The 25,434-nt window shown below is 36.9% G+C and overlaps 1 protein-coding gene across 7 annotated transcripts in view; it reads right to left on the reverse strand.

The window, feature by feature from the left end:
* Anks1b (ankyrin repeat and sterile alpha motif domain containing 1B) overlaps positions 1 to 25,434 on the reverse strand; it is an 854,565-nt gene that overhangs the window by 647,678 nt on the left and 181,453 nt on the right. For all 7 annotated transcript variants that reach the window (XM_037211910.1, XM_037211909.1, XM_037211906.1 and 4 more), the window contains exon 4: positions 1,339 to 1,475. In XM_037211910.1, coding sequence (XP_037067805.1) covers positions 1,339 to 1,475 — 137 coding nt within the window. The remainder of the gene's footprint in view (positions 1 to 1,338; positions 1,476 to 25,434) is intronic.

A 25,434-nucleotide genomic window follows, 5' to 3' on the forward strand; every position in this document is an offset into this window, starting at 1 on the left:
GATAACTAAGTAACAGGTTCATCCCTGGGAAAGACTAATTCTTCTTCTCTCTTAGTAGAGAATCCTTATCCAGTGTCTCCAAGGAATCTGTTTTTCACTCATGAATAACCAAGAAGTCTTACGTAGGAACATCAAAATACTTACATAGAGAAGTAGGGAAAACAAATGAGACATTCACCACGTGACTCTGGTTTTCGTGTTGATGAGCTGAAACAGCTACTATATTAAAGAAAAGCAAAGGAACGCCCCAATGAACAGCCAGGCCTGACCCATTAGAACCCCAGGATCTTTATCTACAACACTAGCCTACAAATTCCCTGGGAATCAGTGGACATTTAAATGACATAATTTATACAAAAGCCTTTTTACAAACTATACCAAATATGTGAAGCAGAAATGCTATTTGCTGATGAGGATAGGAATGCCATAAAATAATCTAAAGTAAGTTATAACGAAGAATATTATTAATTAAACAAATCACTGCTTATACAGGTCTTAGACATAAGATCACACTATAGATTGACTCAAGAATGTATTTCTGCTCTATGTCTCAGAGATGCTGAGAGGCACTGATTGGATGTTAAGTCCCCCTTTCTTGGATTTTATGAAGCCCATTCAGAATGAGCCAGGTTGAGAACACCACCAATTCCATGTTCTAGGTCCATCTGTTGGCAAAAAAATATAATGCAAACAGCTTTATAAGTGCTATTTTCAATGAAATATCACAGAACAGCTTGTCCCAATGATATTTCTAAAGCTTGCCTGCAAACCGCCTACTGGGAAATCCAACAGAAAGAGAAGGGGGATGAGGGGGAAAAGCATACAGACAGTGACAGGAATAAAAAAAAAAGAACAAAAGGTAAAGACAGATTACCGAGAACAAGAGCACTGGAGGACAGCATGGAGGAGGGTGGTACAGTACCTAACACAACCGTTTAGAAGCCTTAAGAGACCGAGCAATTGAGAGCAACTGTATAAATTTCACGGGGGTTGAGGACAGAGAAACGAGCACAAACAATGTACTTTGTCCAGGAAGAGCTTCAGACACACAGTAGTAGCTCAAGAACCACAGCATCGTTACTCAAGTGCTGAGAGGAAAATGTTTCTGAGCTGCATTTAATCCTTCTCCTAATACAAAAGTTCCAAGAACTAATAGAGATCTCAGTGTCTATTATGAACTTTGTAGGAAACCATCGGCCTGTCTTGAGTCTCTTCTTTTAATGCAAAAATCTATTATACATTACACAATAGCCCCTGTGTCGACGCAAAGTGTTTACAGGTCTTTGTTCAGAATCACACGTTACAGTGTGCATGATGTCATTCTGGGAACTTACTTACCTGGGGTCGGATAACTTTCACGATATTTTTTAGGGCAGTGTCGGGGGATGGAGGTGAGCAGTCAGGTGTTGGGCCTGTAGAGCTGTTTCTATGGTGACCAGTTCCTGGAGCAGTAATTGCTACCTCAGAGGCATTATCTGCGAATAAAAATAGAACTTCCATGAACTTAATCAGTCTGTTTACCTCTCAAGACTTGGGAATTATTTTTGTGAATGTGAGTTGAGAATTCAACTTAAAACTGATATCAATTATAATATCATAATTAAGAATATGCTCAGTGATGTATTTCAAAGAAAATACATACTGACTGCTCTGTCTTCCTTGAAGATGGTGAATATTAATCCTTGCAGTATTGTTCCAACCTGAATGAGCAATATTCAGTTTACAGTGGCAGATCATCCTCCACAGCTCCTTTTTTTGTTGTTGTTGTTGTTGTTTTGAGACAGGGTTTCTCTGTTTAGTTTTGGTGCCTGTCCTGGATCTCGCTCTATAGACCAGGCTGGTCTCAAACTCACTGAGATCTGCCTGGCTCTGTCTCCCAAGTGCTGGGATTAAAGGCGTGCGCCACCACCGCCCGGCTCCTCCACAGCTCTTAATACCACCACCACTATATGAAAGACCACAACCTTACTTTGAAAATGAATACAGTTTTTCAATATGATGGGTCTGGCTAACATTTCCCATAATTTTTCTAATGAAAGTTTATTTTTATTAGGCAGGAATTTTGTATCTGCTTGATTTCTAAAACCCAAACTGAAGCCCCTAGAATAACTTCACCTAGACATTCCTAAATCATAGAACTTAATAAAAAAAAAACTGAAATCTATAAAACATAAACAAATTTGTCACTACTAGATAATCATATAAGCCTATATGTTAAAAATTAAAATAAATGAAATTTCAAAATCTAAATGAACCTTCCCTGGTGTTTAGCATTTGACAGTGGGGGGGAATAGAAAGTTTTAAAAGAAACAACTTAGAATTCAGCATCTTGTGTAATATTTTTGTTTTCAATTTATACTTGAACAAAATAACATCAGAGGCACAGTTTGGAAATGTCTGGAATACTTTGAAATAGATGGAAAAACAGCATAACTTTGGTTACCACATAGAACGTTTATCTGCTTAATAATAAACTGGCAGTCTTTCATACTTTTAATAAAAACTATTGCAAGTGTATATCTGCAAGAAGTTCACTTCTGTTATGTTTACACATGTGTCCCAATAATTTTATGTCCCAGAGAGATGAACTAATGCAAATTAAACTGAGGTTGTGTTTACTATAAACAGGCATGTTTCTCTGTGTTATGGCCATTGCTTATAATCACAAGTGAACATTGATAATTTATGAAGGCACCTTTGTTCATAAAAAGAAAGGGGATTATTCCCCTAAGACTGTGTCCATCAGGTGAAAATACAACTCAGGACTTTGGGAGACGGTTCAGTCAGTAATGTGACTGCTGCACAGGCACGATGATCCGAATTCAAATCCTTAACATCCATATAAAAGATGGGGCAATGGCATGTATATGTAATTCCAGCACTTCAGTAGGGTCGGGAAGGAAACAAAGGATCCCTGGAAATCACTGGCCAGTCAACACAGCTAAGTAAAAAGATTAAGGTGCCATAAGGCCAATGTTTCAACAACTAAGGAGAAAAGTAATAGAGAAGGACACCTGAAGACAAGCTCTGGCCTTAACATGCATGTACACACATATACACATCCCCCTGCACACATCACATGAACACATATACACACACGTGCACATATACAAATACACACAATTAATTCAGTCTCACTGGGGAATCATGAATCAAAAAATTCAAATGTGGCATATTTAAATTAAATGGATCATTCATAAAAAGTTTTGAACTGTCCAGGGCACTTTTCTAAGATTGAATAGATAATGTGGACTTGTTAATATCCTAGAATGAGTGAGGTCATCTTAGTGGGTAAATATTGGAATACAAAAAGCATTAGTTAGCAGGATGATAGCACATTGCTCTGATTCTCTCCTCTCGCCCTTCATTCTTCTCGTTCATCCAACCACATTTAAAGAAAACATACTGGGAGTAATTGTGTCAAGCACTATGGTTACATCACAAAGATAAATATAATCCAACCATTCTTAAAGAAAACGTGCTGGGGACAGTTGTGTCAAGCACGATGTTACATCACAAAGAGAAACAGAAGAATCTTGCCTGGTGCTGTGGAAAGAGAGGGCAAACAGACAAGCACAGAGGACAGCTAGAGCAGTGAAACTACCCTGGAGGTATTCTTTGGGTTATGACATTATACATCGGTCTAAACCAACGATGCGAAGCTCCAAAGGTGAACGCTAAATTAAACTGTGAACTTTGGGCCACAATGGGGTATCTGTGCAGGCGTATCACTTACTGCAAATGCACCATTTCAGTGAGGGGTGCTGACGGTGGGGAGGAGACACCGGGGATATACGGGAGCTCCAAACTTCTGCTCAGTCCTCCCGGGAATCTAGTGTGGTCTAAAATATCAAACGGTTTTGCCAATCTACACTAATTTTCTTTTTACAAAAACAAACATTGTGATGTACAGAGAAAGAAAGAAGTCTATGATTGTCTAAAGTCCTGTCCTAGAGAACCAAATGGAGCAGCTGGTGTCGGTAAAATGGATAAGGCTGTGTGAACCCATTTTTACCTTCATTGCTTCCAATATTACCTCTGCCTATTTTTATTGTGCTTTAGACTCCAGTGAATTAACATTAGATATGAATTATTATCATTATTAATGTATTCTATGTTTTGTTGTTCATACTGTCCCTGCATTACATGCAGAATTGTTTCTTATATTCATTTTCCAGTTTATTTTTTCTTTCTTCAGCTGCATCTAGTCTGCTGGCAAGCTCCCAATTTCAATTATACTTTTAAATTTTAAAATTCCTATTTATTTCTTACTAGATATCCCATATCACTACCTGGTATTGCTTAGCACCCACACACACACATCTTTTATGCTTGGCATTTGTTTACTTGAAAATGGCAAGTACTGATTGTTTTAGTGCATGTGTTTAGATAGAATTTTTAAATATTTTTAATTTGGCATGCAATGACTGTACACATTTATAGGGTACACAGTGATATTTCAGTATCTCTTGACGATGTGCAGTGCCTGGATTTGGGTAATTAGCTGATGAATCATCTCAAACATTTATCATTTCTTTGTGTTGTGAATAACTGGAGGTGGGTAGGAAAGAGGAGGATGGAAAGAGGAAAATGAACAGATGCTGGGGGATAGATGGACAGGACAAAGAACTTCTAAACTTGTAAAAGTCTGTGTCTGATAGCAGCAATACTGAACTCTTCAATGATTTGCCTCTGCGGGTTACACTAGTTTGTTTCACTGTTTATCTCTACAGACATTTTATGTTTCACTCAAGTTGCTGAAGCAAAAATCTAGAGCATTAAACATAACTTATTCCTTTTCTTCTATCACATATTAATTCAAAGCATTATCCAAATTTGCATTCAAATACTGATGCTGAATTCTATGAAAAGCATGCCGGCATACCAGAGGGTTTATTTAATCTTTCTGTTTTCAGTGTTCTTTATTATAAAAAGGAAAATTGTTACTAATCATTGTCTGTGGTCTCTGTGCAGATAAAATGGAACTAACCTACATGTAATTAGGCCTCTATAAGTTTAATAAATGTATCTTTTTCTGCTATCAAACTAAATATCATAGTGAAAGTGTGGAAGATGAAACAAATCCCATAGAGAAAGTAAGAAAATAAATAAAAATATTTATCTATAGCCTATCTGCAGAATGGTCTTGAGCAGTTGAAGCAGATTTGAGATCATATCTTTGTTAATACAGATTAGCAGAGACAAATATAAATAAGAGATGGTCTCTTGAGGCCCTGTTTTGTCTGAGTTTTCCCGAGAAAATGCACTAGAAATGTCTATACAGGCAAAGAGACTTCCTGTCAGGAACTGGATCACAGATTACAGAGGTAGAGGGCTGAAGATGTGCAGCTGGCTAGACATAGAAGAGCCAACAAGCCATTCTGCTTTGACTCCAACGGACAGAGAAGCAGGAACGCTTGCAGGCTGAGCTCTATTACAAAGGCTAACATACTCCAAACCCTGGTAGGCCAAAATTTCAGCCCAATTCTGAAGTCCAGAAAACACAAATGTTCACTCAATCCATCAGTCGAGAGTTCCTCGTTACTCAGTCTGTTTGCTCTGCTCAGCTCTCCAGTCAACTGGATGACTGGCTGAGGTTCACCCATTGGGGAAGACAAATCCGTTTGCTCAGTCCACCATTCAGATGTTAAGTTCATCCACAAACAACCTCAGACAAACCCCGAAAAAAAATGCTTGGCCAAGTGCTTTGCAACTGCCCTATGGGCAGTTAAGTTCACACAAAATTAACCACCATAGAAATGACTCACTACCAGGACTCTGGCCTTATTCATTGTTTTTGTTGCTTGTTTTATGTTTTTTTTTTTTTTTTTTTTTTTTTTTTGAGCATTAAAGTCAGTTAAGAATGCTGAAAACTCCATAAAAAAACATAAACCAAAAGATTCTCCAGTGCTTGAAGTAGTTCAATACAAAATATAAGACACTGGGCAATCAAGGAGTAAATTACTTAGAAAACACACATATAAGTATTTGCTTTCTAAATCTGTGATCAGTTCCATTACCTTAGCCATTTGATTTTGTACTACATTGATTCTGCATTGTTTCCCACATAGACTCATTTCTCTTACCCTCTGTGTAACTTACTTCAATGCAGTCTTTAAGAAATACTTAGTGAAATAAGATTAGACAAGGCAAATATAACATCACAAATGTTCTTAATAATGCAGAGAAAGATGATCTGGCTTCTCCAGTTCCTTGTTCATTCTTTCTGGGAAAAAAATCTACAAATGGGATATTCCAGACTTCTAGAGTATACATAAAAGTCTTGGGAAATTAATTTCATCCTAAAATACCCAGTTACCCAGTGGACTTTGCAATATGAAGCCTATGTCCAAAGACAATTTTCTGTGTTCTACCTGCAGTTGGTGGCAAAAATAAAATAAGGTGGGGAAAAAGTGACTAGAGAAAATTGCTAAGTAGACCTGAATCTTCAGGTAGAAATAGGGCTCTACTCATATTAAATTATTACACAGTGGGTTATACATTTTGACTGTCAATTTTCTCCAAAATAATAACCTTAGAAATAATAAAAATGCATTTGATATTTTACAAAAAAATATCCTATTAATATAAAAGAACCCACATGTAGTGTCACGGCCTTTTATCTGTTCTATCATTCTTGGGTGTGTATTGAAGAGCTAAAGTATACAAAGGACAGTGCTTGATGCTATACACCTGACAAACGAGATTGAGGTTTCTCCCAACTGGGAATTTAGGAAAGATACTGAGAGGTAGAAAGACAAATGCTGTAACTTCTACATGGAAAATAAAACGTTGATCTTATAGAAGCAGACACAGATTAGGGGTTATCAGAGGTTTGGCTAGATGAAAGGGGGTAGAGAGGGGATGATTAATGGATACAAAGTGTAGCTGGACATGTTCTACAACACTGTGGGTCACCTTACCTGACAGGAATTGATTGCATACTTCCGAAAGCCAGCAGAGAGAAATCGCAATGTTCCAATAGAAGGAAATGACAAATGTTTGAGATGATAGTCAATTATCTTCATTCGATCATTAGATATTATACATATTGAATTATGATACAATACCCCATAAATATGTTTGTACAGTTATATTAATTTTCAGGTGTTCTCTGATGTATCCATAAACTTTTAATATAAAGAAATGGCAGGGGAGGGCATTCTAAGAGATGGAAGTGGGAAGAACAATAAATAGATGGGAAAGAGGAATATTTGTTGGATTCAGGAAAGTTAAATTGGAATAGAATGCAATATTCTTAGAGGAAATGCTGAAAGGAGAAACTATATAAAGAATTTGGGATAACTCAAATCTATGCTGATATCCTGGAATATTTAATCTGTTTCCTCATCTATGAAATGATGCATTTCTTATAGTGTTGTAAAGATACATGAGATATCTATGAACATAATCCATTGTATGGTGCATAGTAGGTGCTCGATAGTAATTATCTATGAAAGCAAACAGTGGGCCATATGTAACTCCACTTAGTTAAAGGTCATAGACTATGCCTTGCCTTAAGTACTTGAAATAGAAATGTTAGTCATGTTATGGAGAAACCTGAGAGAGTGCTAGGTGGTATAGATGCCTATATTCACAATTAATGTGAATAATCTTCCTACATAATTAAAAACTAAAATTGGTCTTCTTTAGACAAAAAAAAAAAAAAACAAAAAACACTAGAACTGATGAGACTTCTGGAAATAGGTTTTAAAGTCACTAGATTCTCTCTGGGATGTGTCCTCTCCAGTACTCCATCTCTCAGATCTCTTGTACTGAGAAAGGAGATAGTCACACATGAAGAGCCTTATCAAACACCGATGTAAGGTGGTGAACTCTGAAGCCATGAGTTCAGCAATCCACCAGGAACTGAAATGTGTGCACTACCACACAATTCAGCTTCGAAGCCAATCCTCCAGCCCTCCGCCAAGCCTTGAAATGGCCATAGTTGTACCCAACAGATTGACTGTACCCTCACGAGAGACCCTCAGACACAGGCATAAAAATAAATCTTCCCAAGCTTCCTGATCCAGGGAGATAGTATACGCTTGCTGTTTTCAGACACAATTTTTTGGATGAATTTTCTATACAACAACAGATGACGGGTACATTAGATGCTTAGCTAACATTTATAGCATGGCCAACATGCTTGCTGCAGTGGTAAGTAGATTTTTAAAATCATTTTTTTTTTTTTTTAGAAATAGATCATATGTAATGGAAAGTATAGAGCGACAAATATTAGTTATAAAATTGTGTTATTTATACTCCCTACTGGAGTTCAGAAGATGAATAAGGGGACGAGAGTGGGGAATTAGAAAAGAAAGCACCCCAAGCAAGGAAAACAGAATATGGACGTGGTCAGAAACATGAAAGATACTATAGTTTGGGTAAGTACAAATTTCTTAGTTTTGTTGGAGCTCAGGATGTGGGTGGAAAAGCAAATGGAAATGATGTCGGCAAGATAAGTATTACAAGGAAGAGGGAAAGTGTATGAAAACAAAATGAGTAGGAAAAAAGGTCAGCCACATTGCAGGTCTAAAACCTGTTTATCCCCAGTCTGTGATCAAATGCTGTTTGTATCTATATAAAGAATGGGACGAAAGGCCATAATCACGTTAAAATTTTCTACGTAGGAAGAGTCCTATCTACATACAATGGGATAGTATGATTGACAAGCAACTTTAAGTTGATGTTTGGTGTTTAATCAAATTCAATTTGTAAATACCTTGATCCAATCTATACCAGGGAAGTTCTAACAAGCCAACAACCCCAGTGCTGAGCAGACATGAAAGAGTCCAAGCTGTCAATGAGAAGTAGCCCGATGTACAGGACAGTGGGAGTACACGGTCCTTCCCCACACCCATTCTCAAGTCCAAGCTCTCAATGAGAAGTAGCCCGATGTACAGGATGGTGGGAGTACACTGTCCTTCCTCACACCCATTCTCAAGTCCAAGCTCTCAATGAGAAGTAGCCCAAAGTACAGGACAGTGGGAGTACACTGTCCTTCCCCACACCCATTCTCAAGTCCAAGCTCTCAATGAGAAGTAGCCCGATGTACAGGATGGTGGGAGTACACTGTCCTTCCTCACACCCATTCTCAAGTCCAAGCTCTCAATGAGAAGTAGCCCAAAGTACAGGACAGTGGGAGTACACTGTCCTTCCCCACACCCATTCTCAAGTCCATGCTCTCAATGAGAAGTAGCCCAATGTACAGGATGGTGGGAGTACACTGTCCTTCCCCACCCCCATTCTCTTTCTTCCAATTCCTCAACCTGTAGTGGAAAGGGTCATAGGTTTAACCAACCCTTAGAGTTGCACTCCTATTGCTGAGCAACAATAGTAGGAGAAAACATTATGTGTCCTGAGGATTCTCTATTTAGAAAGATCTAAAAAACTTGGGAGGAGTTCTGGTAGCATTAATAGGATTTTGCCACCTTCCTTCAGAACTGATGCCAAGAATGGCAGATACTTACCTGGAAAAGAAAGAAAGAAAGAAAGAAAGAAAGAAAGAAAGAAAGAAAGAAAGAAAGAAAGGAAGGAAGGAAGGAAGGAAGGAAGGAAGGAAGGAAGGAAGGAAGGAAGGAAGGAAGGAAGGAAGGAAGGAAGGAAGGAAGGAAGGAAGGAAGAGGGGGGAGGGAAGGAGGGAGCAAGAAAAGAAGGAATGAGAGAGAGAGAAGAAAGGAAGGAAGGAAGGGAGAGAGAGAGAGAGAGAGAGAGAGAGAGAGAGAACAAAGAAAACTAGAGGAGATGGATCCCTTCCCAAAAGATGATATTCAGGGACTAATTAGTGAGCAGATGAAGAAAGTTTAAAGAAATAAATATTTGTCATTGTAATGCAGTGGCCGTTCTTGGATTCTCTTATTAAGCATTTGTACTTCAATGCTGGGGGTATTTTCCTTTGTTTATTTTCTGTGCTCTGTTGATTTTGAGTCTTATTTGAGGCCATAGGATTTCCATTTGTTATTGTCAAAAAATTTTTCTCTCTAGTTTTTCTCAATGGTCCTTGTATTCACCGCCTTCTACATCTCTCATTTCTTTCGGAAATGGTATATGCACCCAGCCCGACCAGACAACACCCTAGCATTATCCTTCCAAGCCCAGTCACCAAGCTTCATATAAAACTATCACAGATGTTGGAGATAAAACGGTCTGTCTAGGAGGAAATCCTAGTCATCCATGCTTATGTGAACAATGACTCTAATGCCATCAGATTCTGTTACAGTTCATACTCACTCAGATATCATTTCTAAACTTCACTTTTATTTATTATTTATTATCTAGTCTTACTTTCCACTCCAAGCCTGCCTTTTGGGAAACTTCGGATTCTTCAAAGATGACCAATCATCTTGGCCCATGAAGGTTTTGATTGCTCTTCATGAGATCTTATATCTACTCAAGTTGCCATGTCTAAAACCAATCCATGTAACTCTGCATACACAATTACTTCAAATAGGCATTTAGTATCAAAAAACTCATTGGCTACACAAAATAGTCAATCATTTCCACTCTCACACGCCCATCTTTCACAGGATACCTACTATTCAATCCCATAACTACCTCTAATCCTTTTACCAACTAATTTCATCTATTCTATCAGTCTCCTGGATTCTCATCTTTCACCCTTTCATTTTTTTCCCTACAATAAATACTGTTTCCAAAAGCACTCACAAAATCTGCATACTGACATCTATCTCAAAGTCAGCTCCTAGGTGAACAGATCCTGGAGTTAATCTATTCCAATTGCCCTCAATGGTCCCTTTTGCAATTTTTTAACAACAGGTACTTATTACAGACAGAGGAAACCATACTACGGCTAAACTTAGGTTAACAATGTAATATGCTCTCACACACTGTTCATGTCCTGAAAATAACTGGACCCCAAACTACCAACATTTACTTCACGAGAAGAATAAATCAATAAATATATTAACCTCCTAATTCAATGTCTGTTCAATCTTTCTAAAGGGGTATATGAAATGCAACCTTTCTGTTTTACATAGATTCTATTAATGTGAAATACAATATTAAACAATATAATATAATCAACATAGTATGTGAGCTGTCTGATTCCTGCTAAGATCCCACACTCTAATCCCACTGCATTGCTAGTTCTTGCAGGAATTCACATAAAAACACAGGAAAAGCATCTTCATTCTCTGTTTATCAGATTCACATAATTTCTTTATAAAAATGGAAGTACATGGATCAGTGACGTCATTCTGCACTAGTCATATTCAAGGTCCACATTGTGCCTCCGCCTCATTCTCCTCTCTATCTTGTCTTGCATTTTTTAAGGAAGTTAGATTTTACGTTTCTTCATTAACTGATCTATGGTAAACATAAAATGTTCCTTTAAGCAACTAAACAATGAACACAATGACTAATCTCTAAAAACAGAGTGGCTCCTGGTCCCAAATCTTGGGGTTCTGACTCCTTTTCTGTGTGGTTTTGTCAATACTGTCTTTCTCTGTGTGATGTTTCATCACCAGGCTGAACAAAGATGGCCGAATGTCTGATATGATCATATTAAAAAGCTGTGGAAGGACATCCCTTCCTGGCCTAATTTAAGACTTTTATGAGTCATTACTGTATAAAATCATGTGACCCAATCATTGACATGAGTTGGCTTAGGCAAGTAACTACCTATTGCCTGGGAAGTGGGACACTATGGTATGAATGTTTGTGTTCTCTTAAAATTTTGTTGAAATCCTAATCCCTAAAGAGTGGTCTATGTTTTAGGTGAGTAAGACAGGGAAATGAAGCTCATTCTATTAATAGTGTTCACTTAGAGTGACTCCAGAAAGATCCATAGTCCCGCCCACCAGGTGAAAACAACCATCTATGAGGATGAATGAACCCTAACAACACCAAAACTGCCAGTGTCTTGACACTGGCATTCCCAGCCTCTAAACACAAGAAATGAACTGTTGTTTCTAAAATAGTCAGTTTAGGGTACAGTATTTTGTTATAGGGCTAGATAGAGTAAGAAACAATAGGAAAAACCTCTCTTGAACTACATGGCCATGTAGAGGATGGCATCTACTGTGCAACACCATATTGATAAGGAACATAAAGGGAGTAGACATGTGGGGGAAGTCAAAGAATAAATGCTGGCCAGGTAATCAGGAGTGATCACTAGATCTCCTACACTTTCTATCACGTCAATAAAGGAAGACTATGAATGCAGAAGTACACATTTAAATGTATTCCTCACTGCCCATTACAGCCCCTTCTCTCTCACCTTCCTACCTTCATTTCCATAAGGCACCTCATAGTTTGTTCTCTCTTACCTCCCCATCCTTTCCCACATTCTTTTTTCCTGGATGATGGGAGGGTGGAGGCGATTAGAGGCTGGCCTTCACCAGCGTCAGATCAAAAATTATGTTCTTAAGGAGGATACCCCTAGTCCAGCTATCGAGAGATTGAAAAGAGAGAAGGACACGATGAGGAATAAGGGTGAAATCAGGTATAAATCGGTTCTGTCTGATCCGGCTCAATAGCAATCTGTGGACCTGTTACAGACAACAATCTGTTCTGTGATCCCGGTTTACATGAGCGTGAGTTCTATCAAAGCCTACATACAATATGGCTGCTTTGTTTTAATGTCACCATCATGAGCTACAGTAGGGGACATTTCCATAGGAGTCAAGCTTAATTATTGAATAGTCAAAGTTTTGTAGACATAAATTTTCATGTGTTTTGAGCAATAGAGTCCATATTGCTCAGTTCATATCTATATTTACACAGGACTTATAAAAATGAAATTTCAAATAATGAGAAGTTAACAATGTTAAATGTCCAACTAAAAAGTTTAAATTTAAGTGGTCCAATTAATGCCTGTTTTATTTTATGTTCTGGCAAATCTTTTTTAAAAATTTTTATTATATTTATCATTTAAAACAATTTGAAATTTAGATATATTTTGATCATATTCTTTCCCTTCCTGATCTTTGAGATTCACTCCCCCTCCCTACCCAACCAACTTTAAGTTCTTTCTAAAAAACCAAACAAAAACCCAATAAAACAACAAAGCCCCCAAACTGGGCATAGCAGATTTATTCTATATGCATATTACAACATATTACTAAGTGTCATTACAGGCACACATACAATATTTTTCTGAGATGTTTGTCATGTAATTTAAATTAATGTAAATTAAATATGTGCCATATATTTTATGGAGCTAATAATTTTGTTTCTAAAATTCTAAAAAATTTCATGGAAATCAACAGCTAAATAAGGATATTTAAATATAGTGATTGAATCACTATTGCTAGGAACCCACCTTTATTTTGTCAATCTTGTATTTTGGTATAAAATGCCCTCGAATTTGTTTCTTCTATTATATCATATGAACATGTATTTTTCTTGAAATGCTGTTACATTCTGTAAGTTATGTGGATAACCACGAAAGCAAATGCCACACACTCTGAGGGGAGTAAACGCCTATGGAATTACAACTTATTCAGATTACTTTAGGAGATGTTATATCGCACTTCTTACACTTTGGTGAATCAGATGGAATGGTCCCAGGATTTCCAGAAGGCAAACTGGGAGGCAAATGTGTAACTCAATTCCTTTCTTTCTATACTCAGCTCAGAAGTGAAACAACTGACAGCTGTAGCATCCCTCTTTTCCTACCCTAGACAATCATTTTATGTCCAAACTGCTGTCCGTGATCTTCCTACTGAAGATTCTCTTTCTGGGCAACAGTATCATTAGACAGGGAAGATTTTCTTCAGTCCCTTTTCCTAGAGATGCTTTCAAATGCCACTAATTCCAGTACCACTAAGGTCATTTAAAAATTATTTCCCTTTGATATTATCTAAGCTTTCCAGGTTAAAAAAATTGTTCATATGATTCCCATAAAGTCAGTGGTTTTGTTTAAAAACTTGAAGGTAATTTTGCTATTAATAAAGTGTTGTTAAACACTGGCCACAGAGACATACATACATACATAGATACATACATACATACATACGTACATATATATAGAGAGAAACAGAGAAATGTAACTATATAGATATAGATGCAAAGACATCTAATTATTGTAAAGTCTGAGTTTCAATTAAAAAGCTGTATAAAAACTGTCGCATGTTCTTATTTTTAGCCATTTAAATTATACATGGAATAAAGGGCCCTGAAACTCAGTATTTATCTATGGTTGGTGAGAGTGTGAATTATTCCTAATATTCTCCTATTTCTCAAATATTCTTCAATCAGCATATATTGTTTTCATGTTTGTTTCATCCATCAGCTACTTTTATGAAATAGAGATGTAAGAACATTTAAAAATCTCACTTTTCTCCTACCACAAACTATTCCCCTGCCTCTCTTTCAAGAGTCTAAAGACTTACAAATTAAAGGAGCTGTTTGCACATACACTGAGAATTGATTTCCTATAATATTTAAAGCTAGAACTAGGAAAATAATTGGCATCTCGACACCAAAAGACATCAGTATTCCAATGAAAGAGACAGCCTACCAAATGGGGAAAATAATCTTTACCAGATATTCATCTGACAAGGGGTCAATATCTAGAATATACAAAGAACTGAATTCACAAAGTATCAAGGAAAAAACTATTTTAAAAAGGGACATGGAACTAAACAGAGTTCTCAAAAGGAAACTAAACAGAGTTCTCAAAAGATAAAATAATAATGCCTAAGAAATATTTTTTTAAATGTTCATCATTCTTAAACATCAGAGAAATGCAAATTAAAACTACTTTGACATTTCATCTTAACCCAGTTGAATGGCTAAGATCCAAAAAACAATGATGACAAATTCTGGCATGGATATAGTTTGGAAGGGGGAGCACTTACTTTCTGATAGTCTAGTGCGAACTGGTGCGGCCACTGTAGAGATCAGTGTGGAGGTTCCTCAAACAGATAGAAAAAGTCTACCACATGATCCACCTATCCCACTCTTAGACATATACCCCAAAGACTCTATATCCTACCACAGAGAAGCTTGCTCATCCATGTTCATTGCTCTTTTCATCATTCCCAGGAAATGGAAACAATCTGCCATTAGTGGATGGATAATAAACAGTGGTACATTTTACAATGGAATGCTATTCAGCTGTTAAGACAAAAAGTTTTCAGGTAAATGGATGGAACTAGAAGTTATCTTTCTGAGTGAGGTCACCCAAACCCAGAAAGACAAACATCACATGTTTATCTCATTTGTAGGCTGATTTGGATACTTTAGATATGTGTGCTACATTTGAATACCCATAAAGATTGGAAAACTAGTAAGAAGACATGGAAGTGTTCCTTCAAGAGAAAGAAGAAAGAACGTACGATACAATGGGAAAAAGGGGAACTAGAAAGGGTTAAACGGGGTGGGGAATGGGAGGGCAAGGTAGAGAAGGGAACAGTGGGGGAAGGGCATGACTAACACCAAAGCCATGAAGAAGTCATATGAACAGCAATTATCGCAGAAGCTTTGTAAAATACAAACATGGGTTATAAAAGGAGTTCAAATGGAGTTACAGAATAACAGCACAACAATGCCCTTAACTAGACACCACAGACTAACCCAGTGCCAAGCACGAGTTACCACATCTGAGGCTATTGGGCAGTGAAGTCCCACCTCCAGTCACCCTAGACTTTTGCAAATGCACTTGGTTACCTCCCAGAACTTGATGGTAAGATGCTATTGCCAAAGATACAACGTACTTGAGTCATGGGACTTAGAGAAAAAGCCTCATCCCTACTGTCTAACTTTCAAAAGGCTGGGTATGATACCAGAGGAGAAAATTAACCTTGTTTTACCCAGATATGAACCCTGTGAGCCACAACAATGAGTGGCCTGGCAAGATAAGCTTACTGGTGTAGTAGTGGCACAAATGTTATGGGAACAATAACAACCTTCAGATTGGATGCAGGGTCCATTCCAGAAGATAGAACTCCATCACTGGAGCTAAAAACCTGTGTCTAGACAGGTCATAGCCCTAGGGAACAGCCTATTACTGCTCTGCTGGAGGGATACAGTACTAAAATGACTCCTAAGACTTACTGTGATTCTCATAGATCAGCACATCTCTCAAACCGCATCAAGGAAATGTGTATTTTTAGTAGATGATGACTAACACAGAGGCCCTCAACTAGTCAAGGAAAGACTGTCAGAACCAGAGGCCATGGATGACTACAAGGACATGGTGTTCTCCAGACACAACAGGGCAGTTGTAGATATGACCTCCCAGCAACTGGGACACCATGGACATAACCCATGCAAGCTCAAGCCAGATGAAATCCAAGCATGGTGAGGGACTGGGGTCATGCAGTCCAACTCCCAGCTTGAGGAGTGAGTTACTGGTAGTTGGTAGCTGCCAGAATTTGAGGGTTTTTCTAGGGTGTGGCCCCTAGTAGTTAGAACACGCTTCAGTGGATGGACGGCACCCAAGATTTATCTAGCACTAGTTATACCTGATAGATTTTAAAACCTGAGGAGGCAAAGTTTGGTGGGTATGGAATGAGAGGTGCGTCAATTGAGAGAGTAGTGATTGAATATGATCGAAATACAATGTATGAAATTCTCAAAGAACTAATAACATATTTTTGAACAAAACATATATACTTTTATTAAAAACACACAATTCAGATGTTGCTGGTATGGTTAGACTTTTCTATTTCTTTCATAGTCAAAATGGAGTGGAGATGCACATAACTAGTGCCTCATCTGCTGAAAGGGACTCATAGTTGGGAAATGTGCAGAGATTGCTGCATCCACTTTTGCCAGGAGCAAGCCTGGATTAGACATAGAAGCCCAACTTGTAAGAGGCAAGAAAGTGTGTCTAGGCAGACAAAAATTTCTCTCCTCACTAAGAGAACCAATTACTTATCTTCTTAACTAGCTTAAGCTGAAACTATTTTGAAGGATTTTCTGAAGGCTGAAATATCCTTGAAGTGGCAAGGCAAATATTATTTGGTCCTTACGTACTCCCTAATAAATTACGTGAATCCACGCGGCAACACCACATTTAGGATTTATACAGATGTTTGCACTGGAGCGTAAGTCTACAACACATCAAGTCATACAGCTACAAAGTTAGGTAGTTTACTCCCTGGAATATTCTCGTCTGTTTAGCCTCAGTTTTGTCTGTTTATTAAGGTTTGAGAAAACGATCTGATTAAATTATCGCCACCATCTGTTTTTGCTTTCAATTCTGCTAATATCTATTGTGTTATGCCTGGCAATTATTATTTTGTAGAAAAATTATACATTTTGCTTATGTCCTAGCCATTTTAATAAAACAGTACATTATTATCATATTATATTTACAATTCCTTCTGAGAATTTAATTACGTATTTGACTTCATACTATTTATTTCTATTTTCTTTTCTCTTGGCCAGTCTTGGTAGAGCCTCTTCAAGTACAGATTAATTTTTAATTGAATTTATTTTAGTCCTTTACTTTGAAATGATTTCCTTTTTTGTCTCAAAACTTATGAGTAATCTTTCTAGAAAAATGGTAGCTTAGCCGCATTTTCTATTTACTGCAACCCACCTACTGAGTGAAAAACTGAGTTCTTGGGTCAATGTCTTTGAAATGAAAAAGAAAAAAGTAGTTAAATTAATTCTAGTATCTGCTAAATTGCCAAATTCATATCCTAACACATGGGGCAAAAGCAGTGTTAAATGCCTTATCTGGGTAAATATTTGATAGATAATTTTCACATACTAGAGGAATAGATAGCTGACCATGGTCATGTGGAAAGGAAGATAGCCATTTTAGTATAATAGAATATGATTAAAAAAATTTCCCAATGAATAAAAAAGAAATATTATTAGCAATTTAATGAAGTCAGAAAAACAAATGGGTAAAAATGATGAATAAATAAAGTATTCCTACATGAAATTCTCAAAAAATATGTAAGTAAAAATACTTGTAAAGGTAAATAAAATTTAGGAGAAAATGTATGGATGTCTAGGGCATGTACAAGACACTATAAGAAAGAAACATAAAATATATGAATCTGAAATGTCTAAAAGTTCTTTTCATATTGGGTCATATTTTTAAAAGTGTCAAATAATTATAAATGACTAGTTTTTGAAAAGTTCCCATTTTAATACTAGTCTTTGTATTGACTTTTAATCCAACCAGCATTTCATTTCCTTAAATCTTCAAATTTAGTCTCTTCATGTATATTATGAGATTAGAAAGATGCACCTGCATTATTAACTTCTTTACTCATTAAGCAAATACAGCAAACATACTGTGGTGGAAAGGATAAGGGAAGAATTGGTGTTTCATTCCAAAGATTGAAGACATTGAACATGGCAAGAGCTGTGAAAGAAAATCATTTTTACTACATCTTGTTGAAAGTTTTAATTCATTGATGTAAATTTTTTAAAGTATATGATGATTTTATTTATACTATTAAATGACAACATTAGTTTAGAAATTAGGGAGTTCTTTGAGATAACAAATATCCAAAGTACTAATTGGGCATTGTCTCATATGACATATACAATTAACAACAACAAAAAAAAAAAACCCTGTAACTTAATTTTTTGATTCAATTAATATTTGACATCATTTTTAAGAGTGTCCTGATATTCTATGAGTAATTGTTTGGTGGTTTAATTAAATAAATTTTACTTTAGGTAAAATATCTTATTGTTCATCTTATAATTTTCTAGCAAAATTTTAATCTACCAGATCTTATCTAGAATGGATTGCTTTCTATGCAAGAATCCAATATGTTTTATAGTTAGCCCCAAACCACACACACACACACACACACACACACACACACACGTATGTATCTATATAATGTTTATTAAAGCTTATTAACTGTATTAGTCAATATCCTATGTTCTAATGTTTTCATGCATCTTATGAATATTCATCAATATTATGAAAAAAGTATAACATAACCTTGCATGAAGTGTGAGTTTTGGTGTTCTTCAAAGTCCTACCTGTTTTGACTTTTAATGTTTCAAGCCTAGGTAGCATAAATTCTTGATTGATATGTAAAATGAATAAAAAAATTTTCTTAAAATTATTAAATGTAAAATTTGTATAGCTTTTACTCCTTAGTTTACATTTTCTTAGGCTTATCATTTTATTGTGTTGTCGTATGATATCTAACCTCCAATTAAATTGTAACTAGTGATATTGCTCTTCAATGCCTTTAAGTTGACTTTGTTTAGTGTGTGTGTGTGTGTGTGTGTGTGTGTGTGTGTGTGTGTGTACAAGTGGAGGTGCATGTGCTCCTGTATGTGCTTGCATATGGAGGACAGAAGTCACTATTTTATTTCTTGAGACAAGGTTTCTCATTGGCCTTGGAGCCTCACAGACTCCCCCATCTGTGCCTACTTAGTGTGGGGATACAGGCACATGCTGCTGTATCCCACTTTTACATGGGTACTGAGGATGTGAACCCAGGTTTCCATGTGGGCACAGCATACATTTTCCCAGCCAATCCATCTCCCTGGCCCCAGTATTTTGCTTTATTATTCCACTTAAGAAATATTCTATTACTTTGTCTTGCTAGATCACCTTAAAAAACAAAAAGCAAGAGTTTTAAAAATTACATTCCACATGATCTTCTCTCTCATCAATTATTATTTCTTTTGTGATTTTTTTTGTCAATTTTCTAATTTTTCCTACTGTTAGGCATATCTCAATTAATAAATATTCCCTTATTCTTTTATTTTCCTCCACTGGCTTAAAAATACAAATTATGTTCCTTATTTTCAGTTGTTTTCCTTTAAATGTTTTATAGAAATTCATTTTAACAGAAATGAGACATTACTTTGTATCTTAGTTTCTCTAGCTTGTTTTAAAACTCGTTCACTCTATGGGCATGAACCATTCTCTTTGTTCCTATGGCCCAGAAATCTAATATGGCCTGGGCTCACTTTCTGTAGTGGGCCCTACCCCAAATGAAGATCTTTTAGCCTCCATTGCCCATGAGTGTGCGTTCTGTCCAAGGCTGTCCCCAGTTCTTAGCCAAGCTACCAGCTGAACTGCCATCCAGGTCCCACTTAGCTTGTAGTCCTGCTCCAGTCAAGCATGCAAACCATCTTGCTTTTCAAAAAGCTGGACTTGGTAATTTTGCATTTACCCTTCACTTTTGGACTGATGCATTGGTGAGAGTTAAACAGGGATGAGGGATCCACTACCAGAACCTTTACAGATCTTGCTGAGCTGAGAATGCATGTTATAATTTGGTAATAAGAATCATGTTTACTTTAAAAATGAAGACAATGCAAATGTATGTAAAACTATGCGCAGAAAAAAAAACAGAAGACAAAGAAATAGAGTAGAATGTTAGTTGCTCTGATAAGTAGGATATAAAGAAAGTGTTTTTTTCCCCTTTTTACTTTGTATGTCTTAGGCAAAAATATTAAGATAATTTATTCAGTTTTATAATGAGACTGTAAACATTCATAAAAGCTACTTGGAGGAAAATAAGCATTAATTAGCAGCGATGTTAAAATTTTTAAATAACAACACAAATCCAACAGGATTTCCTAAGGAAAATAATAAGTAAAAAGTACATGAATTTATAGGTTTGGAAAAACTTCTGTATCACTGTGTCTCAGGGTTTAGACACAATGTTCTCTTCCACAGTTTGTCAAAGCACTTCAGTTGGAATGATGACCCAAGATCCCCATAGATGCCTGTGATTGAATCAGTTAATCTTCAAAGGGAATGAACAGCTCACCTAGTTCACAGTTCTCTTCATGGCTTAGCTTTTAGCATTCTCTTTCATTTCCTTTATGCACAGGTAAGAGACACTGAAAACAATAATCTATCAGTTAGATGCTTCTATGAAAATTAAAAGCATAGAAAACCATGTGATTAAATGGTGTGCAGTTTTCCCTCATGTTCTCTATATAAATGGAAGTATAAGCTGTTCACAAAGAATAGGTGTGGCCAAGTTAGGCAGTAATAAATACAGCTGGCTATACAGTAATGGTCTGCCTGAATGCCTATTGTGTCTATTATTTTATGCACTATATTCTAGTTAAAATTTCTATTATTTTATTTGCTTTCTTTTTGTGTGAGTCTTTTTGTTTTGCTTTGTTATGTTGTTTTTTAAGACAGGGTTTCTCTGTGTAGCCCTGACTGTCCTGGAACTCACTCTATAGACTAAACTGGAGAGATCCACCTTCCTCTGTCTCCGAGTGTTGGGATTAAAGGTATGGGCCACCACGTCCAGCTTTTTTGTGTGAGTCTTACACAGCTACAGAGCCTGGAGGCTCAGAATCTTTAACAGATACTTACGGATTAGATGAATGAGTGGATGGCTGTATGGAAAGGGATCATTCCAAACAGCAAGAAGAAACACCAGGAAGAGCTGTGAAGTAGATATGCCAAGTTGCTTTTGAATTCTCATCCCTTTCAGCAAAGTATTCATTATTTCGCTCAATTGCAATATTATATACAATGACAAATGTGATGAGTGGATAAGTTTGTAAATATGTTGCATTCTTGACTGAGGTTAAATAATTAAATATTTTTAATTTTCCATTTTTTAAACTATTAAAGGACAAAATTCATATCAACTAAACTATATTTTTATCTTTTCCATATTTTAAAAATTGCCTCAGAGATACTAACAGAACAATCTGGTTTGTATTTCTCCATTTTGTGTATTCTAATGAGACTATAAAATGCAATTCACTGGATAGAATCTTGAATACAATAAGAATTGATATAAAATTGTTCCCATTTAAATGTATAGTATGACTACAGCTGTGTGTCAGTTAATTTGGTTAATGTTTCTTAATTGGAGTGTAGGAGTACATAAAGAGAGAACAATCTTAGCATAATACGATATGACTGATAGAGCATCTATATAAAAGAATGTGAAGTGAATTAGTGGGCTTGCAATAGACATGGCTGGCATGTCTAGACAATGTAGCGGTGGGAATAAAGGTGTTAAATATAGGTCTACAAGCATTATGAAAGACTTCTGGAAGATTATGTTTTCAGAATCCTCTTTCCAGTTTAATGCTGCATGCAGCAGCTATTAGGCAGGAGAAAATTAATAAGAGTAATTCCATGAAGTAGCAGCTTAATCATTAGAATGGGCTGAAATTATGCAACTGTGAATTCCCATGAGCTACAAGGATATTGCCTCTTTAAGGAGCATGGTTCTATCATATAATAGTTAACACTCTGAACTCTGAAAATAACTTTTATCAAGGTTTCAACTAGTATACAAAACAAGATCATCAAAATTAGGATACTCTCATAACACACCTACAGAACAACTATGTATTCTATCTTAAGAAGCTAGAAGAATGATTTTGAATACTTCTGCAATAGAAAGGTGATAAATGTTTTAGGAGACAGATATCTTTAATTACATGTTAGATATGCATATTGAACCATCATGTGGTACCAAATTATCATGCATATTTTTTGTGTTTATGTATAAAATTTAAATATTCTGAAATATAAGCAAAAATAGTTAAAATTTGTATCTTTAATAGATTCTAAGTATATTTTTCTTTCTTCATAAAAGGAAATAATGTACATATTTAATATTAATTAAATAGAATCCAACTGTTCTGGAAAAATATATTTTAACCTTGTAGATGAATAAGTTAATCATTCTCCAATTATAAAAATAATTTGCATTAGCTGTGGAAATTTTGGAGAATACAAAAAGTATGCAAACAAATTAGCAACACAAGTAATCTTACCAATAAAGACAGTACTGCAATGTAATGTCTTCCTGGTTTCACCCATAAACTTGCATGTAATATTACCGCTAAATAGTATTAAATGTAAATTTGCATTGATTCACTCAACAGGTATTTACAGAAGGGTACCTATGTGCCATAGTGAAAAATCTACAAAATTACTACTCAAAAGCATTGTGTTGGGGTTGGGGAGAAGCTCAGTTGGTAATGTTGTCTAGCATTCATGAAGTCCTGGGTTCTCTTCCCCAGTTCCACACAAATCAGGTGTATGCCCTATAAGCCCAGCACTCAGGAGGCACAGGCAGGAGGAGCTGGAGCTCAAGAGCATTCTGAGCTACACAAGAAGATTCAGGCAAGTCTGGCATACAGGAGACCATGTCTCAAGACAAAACAAGACAACAACAAACATATCTCCATGACTTAAGTCACCCTTGCCTTTCGATGTATCATTATTACTTTACCATCACTCATTTTGTCTTTTGGGTTGCCTCTAATTCATCCACTTACTGTGGAATGATTAGAATGTTCTGTGATGTCTACATCACACACAGGTTTTCTGACAAATAGTAAACAGCTTCCCAAAGCTTCCTATTTCCTTTTCAAAAGAAAAAAAAAAAACTCAAGACTTATCTTGTGAAGCTAAATCAAAAAGGCAATCAGACAAAACCCTCAAGACGGCAGGCTTCATTAAGTGGATAATTGTGAATTTGGTTAAGAATATGGCCAAGCCCTCTGTGTTTAAATTCTAGCACTCTTATTTGCCAGCGAGTTCTAAACCACTCTATGGCCTGACTCTCCTTCCTATCTGTAGAATAGGAGTGAGAGGATTATCATCCAAACTAGTTTAAAATCAAGTTAGTATGCATAAATTATCCTAACACATTACCTATTGTTTTCTTTCCATGAATTGAGGCAGTGATTTGGGTAGAAGCTGTGGCTGCATTGACGTATAGCAAAATTTAGGATCACAGAAGGCAAACAAGTGAAACCCTAAAATAACTATATAATTTTCATCATAAGGCTTATCAAGGAAAGAAATATTAGCAGGCACTAGAAGAGTTGAAAGCAGAGGCATTTGCATTTCTTCTGGGGCACAGGATGTGTGAGGGCCAAAGGGGTTTCCTGAGGAAGAACATGAGCTAACTACTCTAGGAAACCTGAGTAACTAAGAAGGCTGGTATGATAAGTTGGAAACTGGTGAATCAAAGGTTAAAGATACTGAGTGACCAGAAAGACAAAACTAACATAAACAATAAAACACCAGTCAGAGCTCCTTATTAAGGATCTGGGCCATTTTTCTAAGACCAGTGGCAAGCCATGGAAGGGTTTTAACTGGAGGAGTAATGCAATCAGATCTGTGGTTGTGTTATAAAGACAAGAAGGCAAATAGGACAATTTGGGGCTATTAACATAACCCATAAAAGTGAATGAATGGTCATGGTGGAGAAGGAGACGTCAGTAGGTTTGAGAGACAGATGGTAAGGACCAGAATTATCCTATCACTGATTCTTCAAAAAAACCATAAGGAATTAGAGTTGATGGAGAGGTAGGTGGCAATATTAACATTTGCTGTTGGATAAATGATTAATCCTACTGAAATCAGAACCATGATGTGGGGAAGAAACTGGAAAGTTTAGGTTGGGATAGATGCATGAATTGGGGTGCATTTGAGATGTAGGTATAGATAGATATTCAGTGGATAATAGATGGACGGGGAAATGGATCTACAGGTGGGCTTTAAACTAAGAGAAGTGGTTATAACTATAAATAAATATTTGCAAATCTTCAGCATATTGATTGCAACAAAAGCCACACTGCACATGAAATCACCTATGGAGGAGGAGGGAGAGAGGGAGGGAGTTAGACAGACAGACAGACAGACAGAGACAAACAGACAGACAGAAAGACAGAACAGGAGAGAGAACATGGGGGACTTTAACTGCAGCTCCAGAAACTCCAAAATTCTAAAGCCGGTCAAAAGGGTCAGCTGTCAAAACAGAGAAGAGAGTTGATGAAAACTCGCCCTGGACAGCAAAGGGAAGAAAAGTTGTCACCAGGCAGTGGTCACCAGCTTGCGTGGCTGAGAGGTTAAGAAAAGCAGGGACGAAGAGATGTCTGAGAGGTTGAGAAAAGTGGGGACTAAGAAATGTCCTCTTAGGTTTGTGGCATCAAGACTCTTTTTTGTTTGTTTGTTTGTTTTGTTTTGTTTTTCGAGACAGGGTTTCTCTGTGTAGCTTTGCGCCTTTCCTGGAGCTCACTTGGTAGCCCAGGCTGGCCTGGAACTCACAGAGATCCACCTGGCTCTGCCTCCCGAGTGCTGGGATTAAAGGCGTGTGCCACCACCGCCTGGCTAAGACTCTTGTTAATGTACATTTCAGCCAAGGGACAAGAAGTGGAAACCTGCCTGTGGTGAGCTGAGAAGTGAAGAGGAGAAAGAAAACAGACCCAAGAGTACATGGTAGAGATAGTGTGATGGCTATTCCTGGAGGTCAACTTGACCACATCTGGAGTGGACCAGATATGGAGGGCACACATGCTTTTGATCCGGATCTTGGGGCTGGAGGACACATCTTTAATGTGGGCCACACCTTGTGTTGGAAGCCTATAGAAGGACAATGGAAGAAGAAGAAAGGGTGCTCTTCACTTGCTTGCCCTCACCTCTATCAGCCCATCCATTCCTTCTTTGGGATCCAGCAGGCCAGCTGAGTCACCCAGCCTTGGGGGACTGAGAAGCTACTAGACTCTTGGACTGTCTGTTTA

The sequence above is a fragment of the Peromyscus leucopus genome, chromosome 18, assembly GCF_004664715.2.
Source record: "Peromyscus leucopus breed LL Stock chromosome 18, UCI_PerLeu_2.1, whole genome shotgun sequence".
In the NCBI taxonomy this organism is placed as follows: Eukaryota; Metazoa; Chordata; class Mammalia; order Rodentia; family Cricetidae; genus Peromyscus; species Peromyscus leucopus.